The following is a 15712-nucleotide window of genomic DNA, read 5'->3' as shown; positions in this document are numbered from 1 at the left end:
TATATATATATATATTAAAACTTATATAAATCTTGAAGTAAATGCCCGACATTGGACTCTATAGGAGAGGAAGGGGAGAGAGAAGTTCATCATAATGATGATTCAAATGAAGAACCCCTTAGTGATGATAGTGTTGATAACGTATAAGTTCTTATGTGATATGTCATTGCTATTTATTTTTGAAAATTTGAATTACATGTTAATGAAAAGAATATTGGGATTTGGGAAAATAAAATTTTGAGTTGAAATATATTTCATGTTGTCTTATTATTGGGATATTTTGATTTCACTTCATATCTTATGTTTTTTTATGTTTTATATTATTCACTCATTAGTATATAAAAAATTTATCATTTTATGTTTACGCAATCTTTTGATTTTGAGGCTTACGCCTCGCCTCACGAATGAAAAACGCCTCAATACCCGAATTCGCAATTTTAAACATTAGATGTCACATTAGTTATGATTTTTAAAGAAATTATTAATCTAAATGTGCAATCAAAACCCCTAACGTTTATATTTTCTTTAAAATAATAATAATAATAAAATATAATATCATATGCACATAGAAAGCTTAAGGATCATAAAAAAATATTTGTTTAATTATAATTATATTAAATTATTGTATTTAATTGTCAACATCATGGCAAGATTAGGAGGAATTATTAGGCATGGACTGTGTCAATATTATTATTATATTGTCCTCATAAAATGATAAAATAAAAAAGAATATATAATATTCAAAATACCAAAAATAAATATGAATATATTGATGTAAAACTATTTGACCAACATAGTTGGCAATGCAATCATTCTTGTCACTAATATAAATTTCCTCTTTAATATAACCCTCACTATTAAAAAAAAAAAAAAAAAACTTTATAATCATTGTGTGTTCAGATTGTGTTAAGGAATGCTTCAGCCAGTGCCATGATCTTGCTTGACTAATTTTAGGGAAAAATAAGATCATACATAGAAATATATGACTTTTTGAAGTGTCCTGCTGCATAGATCTCCACCAAACTTTTCAATAAGAGTAATACTTTTTTTTTTTTTTTCCTTCTGAAAAGAAAATTTCATTGTGTACCTTGAGTGTTGAATCAAGCTTTCCCGACAAAGCTAGTAGAAGTGTAGTTTTCCCGGAGCCTGGAGGGCCCAAAAGCAAAGTCATTCTGCATATCAGAAGCACTAATCAGATATTTATGAACTGATAGAACCAAGTTTTATTGTTTAAACCAGGGAGAAGAAAAGGCCTTCACACCTGCAAGGCCTTACAATCCCACTGATATCATGAAGGATAGATATTGGTCTCTTTCCACTTGGCACAATATGCAGTGCACTTAGTACTCCCTAAAATGAAAAAAAGAAGAAACACAAATAGGACTGGTTAAAAACCTTCTTGTTTTACGTACACTATACATTTATGATCCTCTTTATGATCAAATTCTCCAATTTAAAAGATCAGCTTATTACCATGATCTTATTCACAAAAAAGTTTAGGACCGTTGGAACACCCCGGTTCCCCACATATGCCTCAGCATCTATGTTAAGATGATCAAATCGAACCTCAATGGTTGGGTTATCAATTCCAACACTGAAACAGAGAGAAAAAAGGCATATATAAACAGAGAGAATTTGTAAACTTTGTTCTACTTTTGGTTTTTTTATGATACTCACCGTTCCATGCGGTCTCTAAGCTTAAGGAGAAACTTCTCATTGTCCTCTTCTGCGGTTTTGACCAGCTTCTCAAGCAGGTTCTTCCTCTCCAGAATTCCAAGGTCCTGTATGTCGACTTCTTGTGCCGGGCCGCTAGCTCCGGTGAGAATTCCTTTCCTCATGCGATCATAGGTGGGGAGCTTCTCGAGCACTGCCCATTTCAGGGCCTCCTCGTCATCCTCCTCCCGTCCAGATCTGCCGAAGACGGTGCTTGTTGTTCTCCATGAGGAGGCACTTCGACTCATGCTCCTCATGCTCCCCCTCATGCTCCCTCTCACGCTTGCCAGTCTCATAGTACTCTCCATGTTTCTTCCACCTTAGCTTCTCACTTGCAATCTTCTTGCCTAGTTTATAAAGATTCAAGATTTGTTAAATTTCAGGTAATTGTATTCCATGAACAGCCCACGAGAACCCAGAGTTGATCTGTTGCTTCAAGTTTAAGAGGGGTTGGCTTGTTGCCTACTTGTAAACTTCTTAGGAGGGAAAGTTTCAAATTGGAGGAGTGGGTGTTTTGGTGCAACTGGGGAGCAGGGAGAAAGAGTTTTATAGTGCTAGCAGTTGTGGAAATGATTAGCTGTTTTGGCTTTATTATGGGAAGCTTCTTGGCCTGTTGTGTACCAAGTCTCAATTGGTTGCCATTTTTTTTAAGGACATAGTTTATGAGAACGATACTATCAATGAACTATAATAGTTTGATAGGAGAAAACTGTACATTTGGTCAAATAATGTTTATTAATATTTTTAACGAGGAACTTAGGTTGGACCTCGTTCCTATTTCAAGTAAGGATCCCAAGTTTCCTTTGCATGCGAGGTAATTTGATTTCTAGATAAGACTTCTCTAAAAAGGATGTTCCGCATAGGGGTGCAAACGAGTCGAGTCGAGCTCGAGCCAGGGGGTGTTCGAGTCGAGCCTGACAATCAAAACCCGAGCTCGAGCTCGAGCTCGAACTCGAGTCGAGCTCAAAATCCGAGCTCGACTCGTCGTCAAATCGAGCGGCTCGTTGAGCTCGCTATCGAGCCCGTCGTCGCGCCCGTGATGGGCGGTCCGTCGTCTCGCGACGCTCTCGCACCTGGGCTAGGTGGGAATTCGAGATAAATATATATATAAAAAAACATTTAGAAGGAGAAAGAAAAAAATAAAAACGACAATAACAATGTAGGAAATATAATCTTATATTTGTTATTAGGTCAATCAACAAAGAGAGTTGGCATAGTATGATCAATTAACACCTAAGAGCCCACTTGTCTAACTTAGAACCTAAGAAGACACTAGGAAGGAAAATGGATTAAAAAAGCATAAGTTGACCAAGTCAACAAAAATTGAAGTAAATAAGAAAAAAAAATCCTAAAGGAATAAACAAATTCCAAGACAAGGATGTTACCACTTATCTTATTAATTAATACCAACAACATACCATTAAATGGCTTCCCCTTGAAGCTTTTGACTAATGATAGGCACATTCATCCTAATGTGCAGATTTAGAAGATTAGGTTTTTGGCAATATTTCATATTTTCATCCCATATAAAAGGTTGAGCATGCTATGATGAAAGAGTAATCCCCTAAAAGCTTGAAAAAAAAAAAAAAAAAAAAATTCGCATCACCAAAATGGCTACTATATATGTTATGATGCACCGACACTTTATTAGAAAATAGTATATGTTTCGTGTCAGACATATTCAAAAGCGAAAACTTATGTGACATATCTTTGAGGCATGTCATGCATGCCATCTAGATATACATCGAAAAACAAATCTAATAAATGTCCTTGAATAACACAAGTATACAACACAACATCATGTGAACCACCTTCCTAGCCCCCTCGCATCAGGCTCCTAACACCCCAACAAGCCGCCTCCTCTCTTGAAGCAAACATGATAAGTTATATTTGTTTCTTTTATTTCTTTAAAGTCGAGCAATTGTTTTACTATTTAAAAGGGTGATATTTTTGTAGTCAATTAAAATAATGAAATTCATGGAGTTCGGTTAGAGAATTGATCATTTAATTATATGTAAATGCCTTTTTTATAATTGTCAATTAAAAAAATTTTTTTAAGACATTTGAGTCATTAAGTCAAATTCATACAAATATCACATATGCAAGCTTCAAGACCTCCAAGTTAGTAGCCAAAGCTCTCAACCAACAGACTAAGGTGAGCTGCGTAATCAATTATCTTTTATTAGCGCTCTTTTCATGTTTATTTAATTCATGCAATTACTGTACACAAATTTTAATTTTTTAAATATATAAATTATTATATGGTATAAAAAGTATACTCGTGTCATATATTTTCAATAATAGATGCATCCCATGTCTGTTTTGTATTTGTATCCATATCATTCCATCATAACTCATATATATCCAAGCCAAAAATTTATTCATATAAAGATATAAAATAAAACAAAACAAAATAAAAATTAGATCGCTTGATGGTCTCAAAAATAGGAGAGATTATTACGTGCAGAGTCCAGACACAATACGCGTCCAGATTTTTTGAGAGTACACAGCAAATGCACAGTAAATACACAATTTTGTACAAAACTGTATATTTAATATACATTTACTGTGTACCCTCACAAATCCGGATGGTTCAGACTCCGCACCTAATAATTTTTTCAAAACTAGAGGAATGCCTGATGCGCTCGGACCTCACATACAATTTTTTGAAAAAAAAAAAGATGCCTAATAAAACTTTGAATTTTTGGGACAATTAAATACATAACACCTACTTTTTCACTATTCACCTAATAATTTTTTCAAAACTAGAGGAATGCCTGATGCGCTCGGACCTCGCATACAATTTTTTGAAAAAAAAAAGATGCCTAATAAAACTTTGAATTTTTGGGGCAATTAAATACATAACACCTACTTTTTCACTATTTACAAAACTATCACACTCCTACTCCATTTCAAATTCTCATTAAAATATCAAAAATCACATTAAATCTCCTACTCGTACTTTTTTTTTTCATTTTTGTCAAATTTCTAATAATGTAATCTTGACATGCGCTAATACTCATGTTCAATAGTTTAATAAAATAGCATCTATATTAATTTTGTAAATAGATAAGATTTGAATGTCATATATGTAATTTCCCTATTAATTTTTTTTTATTCATGATTTCACTAATTTGGCACATTTGACCAAAGCCAATCAGCCATAAACTATTTTTAAATGTTGATCAAACGTGAGATAAGGGTTAATTAACAATAAATATTTATTAATTCATATTTTTAAGGCAAAATTTACATCACCTCGACGTGTTAACTCATCTTCTTCTGCCAAAGATATTGCCCACAAATTGAAATTTTATGCAAATCCATTCAGGTCGGTCTGAATGATTCAAATAAAATAAAAATTATTTCAATTCAATTATTATTATTTTTTAGTTTTATGTTTGTTACTGTGTTTTACTACTATTTTTTTGTTATTTTCAAGAGAATTTTACACCAAAAAACTGCTATAGAAAGTTGTATCAAATAAAGCCCGAATCATTAAGTTCAATTAATTGACTCGTCGAATCAAATAATTTGATATGATCATCATACTGATGTTAAATTATAAAAGATTTTTTTTTTTTAAATAAATAGACTACATTACTATTTATTATAATATTGGTTGAATGATTTTCTATAATGGTTTTTTTTTAATATGAGGAATGTTAGTAAGGGTGTCAAAATGAGTATTCAGGTAATTTGGTTCAGGTCAAATTCGGAATTGATTCGTGTCCAATTCAGATGATTCGAACCCGACTTGGTTGTATAAACGGGTCAGAAATCCAGTCATGAACCCAACCCGTTAGGTTGACCCTATCAGACCTACGAACCCACAATTGTACGTGCGCAAGATGCGCGATTGCATTGCGGGTGAAGACTGTCTGGCAGGACTAAACAAAGGCAACACCTCTGTTGCCAATCTTATCATCGGCCAGATCTCAATGTATATTAGTTGGATCCGAACGGATTTGTACATTTCGCTGAAGCGTTTGGTTGAGCCAAATGTCCACATTGATATGAAGGAGTGCCAAAAGGCCATTTCTTTGGACTCCCTCAAAGTTAAGTTCCCATTGACATGAATCACCTTTTCAATTTAATTATCATAAAATAATCCTTTTGCTGCCTTGGAATTCCCTTTTTTTGAGTGATAATTTATTCAACTTTAAAATAAATTTGAAAAGTTCTACCTTTTCCTTTCAAAATATAGTTTTTTTCCCCCTTAAATCAGTCAAATGAGCTATAACATACAACTAATACTAAAATTATTCAGAAGATTAAAAAAAATATATACTAAGCCAACATTATAAGATAATTAACTTCTTATTAATACCAAGACTTAAGATTTATTTATTTATTTATTATAAGTGGCTGTAGCATCAACAGCCTACAAGAGAAACTCACACACCCACACACAAAATAGGACTAATATCCTCTCAAGGAGGTAACTGTAACAAGTACAACATAAGATGTCAAAATAACATCTTGTCATGAAATCTCTCATTTTAGCTCTTTCTTCAAAGTGCTCAAACTTTCTCCCACAGCTACATTCCTGTAATATAAGTTTGCTTAGAAGCTAATACTGTAAAAATCACTATAATTAATTCACAAATTTTAATGAATTAAATTCAATAAAATTTATATGCATCTTAATTACTTTTTTATCATAATATATATAAATTTTATATTCATTTTTCTACTTTGAGATCCTCGTAGTAGAAATTATTTATGTATTACATTCAACTAAAAAAGATTCAAGAATTTTAAAGCTCATCCTAGTTTCAAATAATTTAAAATTCTTTAAATTTATTTTGATTTGAGTGTGATATATAAACATATAATTAGTATTACACTAATCTCAAAACAGATAAAAAATCTTTGGCATCAATCATGATAATTTGTTAATATGATATATATCCTGATATAAAGTTTTACTATAATAATCTTTTACCTTTACGGTACATATAAATTTCTAAATTTGTTGAACAAAGGTGATTAAGGATCTGTTTGGGATGGTACAACTTTTTATAAGGCTTATTGTAAAGTTATTGTGAGGAAAACAACTTAGACTTCATTTGGGATGACTTTCTTACTAGCTACTTCTTAAAACAACTTTTTAGTACAAAAGTTAAAACTTTTGTACTAGAAAGTTGCTTTAAGAATCAGTAAGAAAGCCGTCTCAAACGAAACCTTGATGTTATAAAAACAACTTTCAATAACATTTTTTTTTTTAAAGTAAAAATTCAATAGCCAAATAAATTGTGGTTGCTGTCTAAAAGCAAAGCGACAAAAAAGTTGTCTCAAACAGAACCTAAATCAGTAATGACGAATTATATATGTGTTTACCATTGTATTCCCTTGGCGCATTGCATCGATAGCACTCGAGCCTGCTAGCAAAATTGTGTTCATTACACCCGTACCTGAAACCAATTAAGCCAGTATTCTAGCTTTTAGCTAATACACATACTTAGTTGGTGATGATCAATAGAAAGAAATGCATAATGCATGTATATATTTATAATACCTTCTATATGACTTAGTGAAAAGTGATAAGAAAGTTAAAGTCCTAAGCCTTCCACAATGAATACTAAATCATGTGTGATACAATGACATAAAAATTGATCAGATTTGTTATGTGTTGCATGTGACCTGCCACCCTCACTACAGGAAATTTGCTGAATGCCGACGGTTTATAAACCGCTGAAAATTTTACAAACCCCCGGAAATTACCGCCGGTAATGAACGATTTTCCTATAGTGCCTTAGTTAACTTAAACACTAATGCAGGAAGGTGCATCATCCCTATAGTTATACATTGATAGTAGGGATGTGAATTTGTTACTTAACAATTTTAATTTACTGGTTGAGAGTTTTGGCTCCATCATTAGGGTTATGAGCTTGTGATTAGTATATGTTTATGAATTTGCTTAATTATAGGATTAAATTTGTTCATATTTTAAGAATATTGTTGGCTCGAAGATTGCATACATGAAAATAAGAAACATAAATTATTTTGAAAAGATCATTAAAACTTTAATTTCAATAAATATTTATAATTCTAAATCTTAAATTTTAAAAGAAACATAAATTATATATATAAGAAAATCATGAAATTTTAATGTGAGGGCACAAGCCCCTTAAATCTACCATTTGTATCATGTAAGGCTAGCTAGCTAGTTTTATATGCATTAAATAGCTTATAGAAAGTATGCATGCTACATGCATATTAAAAAAATAAAAATTGCTTCTAACCTGGTGCAAATCCAGTCACCAGATTTCCAACCTGGAAGGACACTTCCATAGCCAAAAACTGGAGTTCCAGCTCCAATAGCTACCCCTCCATCCTTGAAGCCCCCACACTTAAAGCAGCTGGTCCTGCTCGCAAAATTGTGAACACCGCATGCACAATACCAATCTCCAGGCTTCACGTCAATCACTCCTGGGGACCGAGCTCCGGCCGCGAAGCCACCGGCGTGCTCTCCACCGCCGATCCTCGGCTCACCGCAACGGTGGCACGAGTCGCGGCGGCTGAAGTTGAGATGTTGGCATGACCTGCAGTCCCAGTCTCCTGCCTTCCTGTTCATCTTCTTCACAGTACCGATATACTTCTACACCTAATAGAAATATCAAAGATATCTTTGTATTCAAAATATTTTATCGCAATATTTTACAAGAAAATGTGGCTAGAATTTCTTGGAAAATTTGAGAGGTGTGGCATTGTGTGATCAAGGCAATATTAATGTGAGGAAGGCTAGGTGAGTTTAAGGTGTGGAAGAATGCTAGAATTTTGGTGGGTTTTTATAGCTTGCAAAAGGTAAATTATCACTCTTTCTCTCTCTTCAATAATTGAGAATCTATCTAGTGTGGGAAAGCTAGTGAGGTGGTGTTCTTTTTACTCCTTGATGAAATAGCTAGCTAGCCATCCTTGAACAATGGAATCACAAAAGAGAGAAAGTGGGATAGCTTAGATGGGGAACGTATATATGTGTGTAAAGGTGAAAAATAATTAGGGATTAAGAAGAGAGAGAAACTAGAAAGATGGAGGATTTTATGAGGAGTTCACTTCTTTGTTGACTTGTCTTCATTTGGCATATTTATATCTATAGCTCTGTGATTTTCTATATTGTATATAAAATAAATATATTAAGTATTAACAAATCAGAAATTTCATATACTTATCAAGATAATTTACATGCATGCACAAAATGAATTTTGTTAAGCACATTTTATATATTTATTTATTACACTGCTACACAATTAATATAAAGACTAAGGCTTTATTCGAGATATCTTTCTTACTGCTTTATAAAACTGTAATTGTTTAAAGATGTTGTAGAAAGAAGATTTCTAGCAAAAAAATAATGGTCAAATAAAAATTATGACTATGATATGAAAAATAAATCACTAAGAAAACTATCTCAAATGAAGCCCAAAGCTTTTAAGATTTGTTGTAATTAGTTAATAGATGTTTTAGTCAGAAAATCATGAAGTTTATTCGTTAAAAAACATTCTTGCAATTTAATTTCATTTATCTGCTTCTTGCAACAACAACAACATCATCAAGCCTTTATCCCACTACGTGGGGTCGGCTACATAAATGTTTGTTGTTGTTGTATCTACTTCTTGCTTTCGTTGGCTTATGAACCTCGACAATAAATATGCACAAATAAGAATTTTTCATTTTGTTAATGTGCTTAGCCAAATGAAAGTTTTTGAGTTGGATCTTATTTATTTTTGCATGGTTCCGCTGCTGGAATGAATGTGACCTGCTAAGAAAGAAATAGAAAGATTGTATGGTTAATTGAATTAGATTATGACTTCATTTGTGATAACTTTCTTACTGCTTTTTAAAACAACTTTTTGGCATAAATTTTTAATTCAAAAAATTTTTATACGAGAAAGCTGTTTTAGAAATTAGTAAGAAAGTTGTCCCAAACGAAGCCTATGATTGAGTTGAAATTAATTGGATACTTAAAAGAAGAAGAATAAGAAGAGCTTCAGTGAATGTAGCACACATGCATGCCTCACTAAAAGGGCATTTTGTTACAGTAAATTAACTAAAATTGATGTAGACTTTATGAATGTAAGTATGCTAGTTGGCTAGTTGGGGGTTCTTGGGTGGTTGCTGCCCCTGTTTCACTTCGCTGTTGTTGCTCGGGTTTGATTGTTTATGGGAGATTTGCTTATTATTGGTGGGATGGTGGGGTTGTTGTTATGCTTTGTTTCTTTGTGTTTTGGACTGACTGCAGGCACAGGTCTCCTCTTCAGTTCTGGACGAGTTGCTGGGAGAGTTGGAGTGTTACCAGAAGCTCTTGTTCCAGATATATCCTTTTAGTTTTAATAGTATTTCCCCCAAAAAAAAAAAAAAAAGTATTGATCAAAATGATCGTAATTTTTTATTTTTTTTTATCAAAATGATCGTAAATAGTGATATCTTTTATCATCTCTATGTGAATGCAACTGCTAAAACTTGGCTCATATGTACAAAATATTTTAAAATAGAACACATTATTTGAACACGTTGGGTTCAAAATCTATTATTCTTTACACCCATCTACCTCAGTTGTGATCAAAAGGATACCTCTAGTATCAAAACCAAAACAATTTATAACAACACTTTCACCTACAAACTTCTCCTCTTCATGTTTATCATTTGCGTGCTATTTTTTTCTCTTTAAATCATAGCAATATATATTATGAGATATTTCTTTTTATAATAAAAGATGGTAATAACATTAAACTTATTATAAGTTTTACTCCTACTATGATTAGAAGTGGACTCATGACTATATGATCAACCCTTGAACCACAATAAACTTTTAATTAATCTCATCCTCCTCAAGCTAAATAGTTACTCCTTTAGTATAGTTTCTTGAGTGCTTTTAACAAGAAGTTAATGAGCTTAATAATGAGATTAAACTCTTTAGCGAGTAAATAGCTAGGTATATCATCTCACATATACAGCAACTAGAGTATCTTTATACTCCTAATAAAGTTTTTTTAGAAGTAAAGACTTTTAGTCATATTTATTAGTTAATTAAAACACCCCACATCTTCATTTTTCAAAGTAAAAAATCTTAAAAAAATCAAATTTCTTAATCTTAAACTTGATGGTCAATGTAGTTTTTGAAAAGCTCAACTTTGTTATCAGTTATTAATAAAAAAGCAAGCTTAACTTTATGCTATGAAATATAAATCTAGGAGTAAGTAAGATGAACTATAAAGTAATCTCAGAAGTGTTCAGGTAACACAAAAGAGCACTTAAATTTATATGATTCAGCTTAAGCTTTAGCCTAAGCCATTAGGAGAGGATGGAGAATCCAATCAAATAATAAATAAGACAAAATGATGGTGCACAAAGGCGCTCATCAACCCTTCCTAAAATCTGAGTACAGTACTCTTGCTTTATGGAGAAAAAAAAGGACTCAAGCCTCTTAAGAAAAAAAAAGAGAAAATAATTTAGAAGTGATAATAAAAAAGATGCGTAAGCAAATAGTAGAAAATTATCAACTTCAAAAATTCCTCAAAAAACTTCATCAATTTATTGAGATGATACTTCAAACTCTTGAAAATAAATTTCACGTCATTTCCTTCTCTTTCATTATCCTTCTTTCATGTCCTTTTTCTCTCTTCCCAATTTCTTCCCATCACCTCCACACAATAACTCAAAATTGCCTTATGCGTTAATGTATCAAGTTATTCACAGTCACCAATCCAACGTAAAGCTACCTCTGAGAGAGAGAGAGAGAGAGAGAGAGAGAGAGAGGTATTATTCAAGGATGTTATCTTTAGAATTGAGTGTGTGGAATTGTTGCGGGGGAGTTTGAACTATTCAGATATATTCTCTCCCTATATTGCTAGCAAATAAAGACAATAATGCAACAATGCAGAGGATATATGCTCTTGTTTTGCTGTTAAGAGAGGAAAAGTCTTTCTTTCTTAAATTATTACATAATGCTATAATGTGGATGATATATTCGAACAACTCTTGTTTATGCAAATAACAGATTGACATGTGTAGGCTTCAAAAACTTACTTTGCATCATTGCATGTGGCTCAAATGCTATAAAGAATGTCTTCGTTGAGTTCCTTCTAAAGTGTTAACAGTTATATATATATATACACACACACGCCCGGGCCTCTCAGTGGACCCCCTTTCTTTTTCTCCTTCGGGTCATTGAGGAGAGTTTTAATGCTAAATTAGTTCCGTGGCAAATTTTCAAAAAGCATATTGAATTGTGAATAAGACACTACCCAGAGGTTTCACCCTCATTTTGTGAGGACTTTATGATCTGAGTTCAGGTTTCTTATAGGCGCAAGCCCCTATAGTCAATTGCCCCTCCTGACAGCGAGCTAGAGCTGAGAGAACTTTCGATTAAGGCTATCAATTAGATATGTAGACATACGTGTAATCTGGTGTATAGTAGCAACGTGGGTTTAGCGTTTGAAAATTTGATATTTAAAATAAGAAATTTACCACCTTAAACTTAAAGTGGATGGTGGAGGGATGATGATGAACCAAATCATGATCCCATGGTTCTGTCGTCCCAAGTCATAAGATTCCTTAATCTACTTATGCAACTTAGTAGGTCTACAAGCAAAGAAAGAGGAATATTAAGGATATAACTTCCTTTCAATCAGTGCTGACCAGTTTATAAATAAATACACAACATTCTATCTATAGGAAATCATGCTTGATGTAATCTATTGGGAAGATAACAACTACTAAAATGCTATGAATACAAAAAAGCATAAGTAAAACACATAAGACATGATGATAAATGAAAGCACCTACAAGTTATGTAGCAAGAGCTGATGAATGTTGTAATGCTCTTGTAATCAACCATCATTCAACATCAAGCAAATATATTGGACCTCTACAAGCAAGGATGGAAGATCTTCAACACATATAATCTCTCTATGAAGATAAATGTTTGTGTCATATTCCACTGATGGGTTGATGCAGAAAGACTTCAAAAAATACAATATCTTTTAGTCAACCTCAATCTACAAATGAATACATTTACATACAGCAGTAGTGAATATGTTGTAAGGATCAAAATCATAATGAAATGCACAAAGAATGCAATGAATGCATGTTCATACGAGCTTCTATAAAAGCAGGAGATTAGTTAGTGCACTACAATCTACTTGCATAAATTATGCAAGTAGTGCACGACAGTCTACATATACAAAGTAGCAAACAACTCAATCTAGAAGCTGCTACAACACGCCACAGGATCCATAACAATCATGCAAGCGGACATAAGGCATTTCCAAATATTTTCAAAATATCCTCACACATGTACTGTAGCTTGTATATAAATAGTTACACTAAAAGGGGGTATCAATCAAACACCTGTATGGGCCCCAGTGAGCTTGTTATTGGTATACATGTGATGTCTAGAGATGCTACGCGGGTCGACAAGTGAATTCAAGTTTGAACCCGATCATTCTATACAGATCAATAGGAGTTGACATGGTTCTAACCATATCCTTTTATACAGATTAATAAGAGTCGATAGGGTTCGAACCACCAAGTAAATATAAGATTGTGGCACGAATATTTGTTTTAATACATTCATATTAGGCCTTCAAGACCTATAACAATATGAATTCACTAATAAAGGAACAAAGCCTACGAAACTCGTTCCCCTATCGGCAAATTGATAGGGTCGACAAGATTTAATCAAATGAAAATGATCCCAAACACCCCGATGATGATCATGTTGAATAGAAAATCTCAATCGGATGGGTCCATTCCAAATAATTTCAAATGCCGCCCAAATGTCCCAAAAATCCAAAATTCCAAAAATTCAAAGATATTTAAATTTGAAATCAACCATCTGAAATACACTTACAGCAAAATCCATCCACCCTCCGCAATAGCTTGTCGAGGTGGACAAATTAAAATTTACTTCAGCTCACATGGAGCTAATGCCTAGCCGAAAATATCTTTAGGATTCATTCTCAAATAGTCTCCTGTCAGTAAGAATGTGGTACGTGTCTTTTAACCGGCAGTTTTGCTATTAAATGGCACCACAGGATAAACTGTTATGATCTAGGGCCCTCTGAACCGAGTGATTTTACCACCAAATGGAACCACGAAATATCGATTATGGTCAGAGCCAATACGCTCCTTGGTGGAATCAAATTCTTGAGATATGAATCAATAGGATATGATCGATAGGGCACAAAGCCCTCTGTTAGCCGAGGTGGATTCAAATTTTTCTCCTTAGATAAACATTTACCCCAGATCTATAAGGTACTCTTGGACGAAGCAGTCCATGGCTGCCGACAAGGATCCTTCTATCAGGTTGGGTCGACTACCTCCTCTGACTAATTAGACGAGGGACCACGATGGCGCGGGACGACTGAACCATGGGATCTTGATCGGGTCTACATCCATTTGCCCACCATCCGCTTTAAGTGTAAGATGGTGAAATTTAAATTTTAAATATTAAATTTCCAAACCTAAGCCAATGCTACTACTATATGCCAGATAAAATGTAGATGTACATATCTGATTGACGAGTAGCCTTAATCGAAAGTTCTCTCTCATTATCGAGGGGGATAATTAGCTATAGGGGCTTGCGCTTATAGGAAACCAGAACTCATATTATAAAGTTCTCGCAAAATGAGGGCAAAATCTTTGGGTAGTGTCTTACCTACAAATCCATCTGCCTTCCAAAATTTACCCCGAAACTTATTATGTTAAAACTCCCCCGAAGAAAGAAAAAGCAATAAACAGTCGCAGGTGGAGGACGGGGCCGATTTTTCGGATCCCATAGATTTCTGGCTACTCCGCTGGGGTCGGTCAGGATGTCGTGAGGAAGAGGGCAGTGGTTCTACTGTAACTCGGGTTTTGCCGTGGATGAGAGAGATCGACGACTTCAGAGATTGGGATTCGGTCGTGGGTTGCGAATGGAGGAAGCCTGCGACTTGTGGAGGCTTGCAGGAGAAAAGGTCCCGAAGGCTTCCACAGGTCCGATATTTAAAGACGAGAAAAGCATAACTGGCGCGTGATTTGAACAGTATTCCCGGGAAGAGACGTGACTCCAGTGGCGTCGGCACTGAACAGTGTCAGGTACGCTGGATATCTTGCGGGATTCATGAAAATTTGGGCATCTCGACGAATACGAGGTATGTGATTTTCATTTTTGTTCTTTTACACATGGGTCAACATGCATTTTATTAAATTAGAGTTTAATTCTTTGTTCATCATTTCAGGTTTTGTTCCCTACCATCTTTGGTTCAAATAAGGCCGCCTACCATCCAATTTTAGGTCCCCTATAAGTGAAAAATTTGGCAGCCGCCTAGCGTCTCCCATATTTAGGAAAAATTTTAGGAGTCTTAGCTTGCCCTCCAAGTCAAGAAAGACGTGCATGGTCAGTGTCGGGTGGCACCGTAATCGTAGTCTTCAGTCCTACAATGCTAAGAAAGACGTGCATAAGTCTTCAAGGGTACCTGCTTGAAGACGCATGTGCAATTTTTTTCTCAGGAGGCACTGAGGCACATACGAGTACTTAAATTGTCACACCAAGAAAAGCACGCACGAGAATTATCTGCCTCATCACAAGCATTGCAGCGAGCTTTCTCCCATCCCACTATGATATATATAGTCATAAATCCATTAAACTCAAAAAAATAATGGCTGTAACTAAAAAGCATACAACTTGGAGAGCACAATTGTAAAAAGTTATAGCAAAAAATTGTTCCAAGAGTTTTTATATCAATAGAATATTTTTATCTCCATAGTCAACTATGGATGACCTCAAACACATACAATACAAAGTGATATTCTCATTTCAATAATATTTACACATGAAATATAATCATTCATGTTATGAAATAAAAAAAATAAAAAAAATATGATGAAATAATTGATACCTAATATTTATATTTAAAATTAAAAATATATTATTATTATAACTCCAAATCACCAACCCAAATAACATTATAGAACAAGACATAAAAAAAAAAAAAAAAAAAGAAAAAAAAAA

General features: G+C 33.9%; 1 protein-coding gene across 1 annotated transcript; it reads right to left on the bottom strand.

The window, feature by feature from the left end:
* Nucleotides 1-6054: 6054 nt before the first annotated feature.
* On the bottom strand, nucleotides 6055-8469 carry LOC110104224 (zinc finger Ran-binding domain-containing protein 2). Its single transcript, XM_020833235.2, has 3 exons — nucleotides 7962-8469; nucleotides 7057-7130; nucleotides 6055-6262 (listed from the first exon to the last, which is right to left on the bottom strand). The coding sequence occupies exons 1-3, from the start codon at nucleotides 8291-8293 to the stop codon at nucleotides 6255-6257; spliced, it is 414 nt and encodes a 137-aa protein (XP_020688894.1). The 5' UTR covers nucleotides 8294-8469; the 3' UTR covers nucleotides 6055-6254.
* Between the last annotated feature and the right edge of the window lie 7243 nt (nucleotides 8470-15712).

Source organism: Dendrobium catenatum, unplaced genomic scaffold, assembly GCF_001605985.2.
Source record: "Dendrobium catenatum unplaced genomic scaffold, ASM160598v2 fragScaff_scaffold_231, whole genome shotgun sequence".
Classification (NCBI taxonomy): Eukaryota; Viridiplantae; Streptophyta; class Magnoliopsida; order Asparagales; family Orchidaceae; genus Dendrobium; species Dendrobium catenatum.
This window is presented reverse-complemented; position numbering and strand designations above follow the sequence as displayed.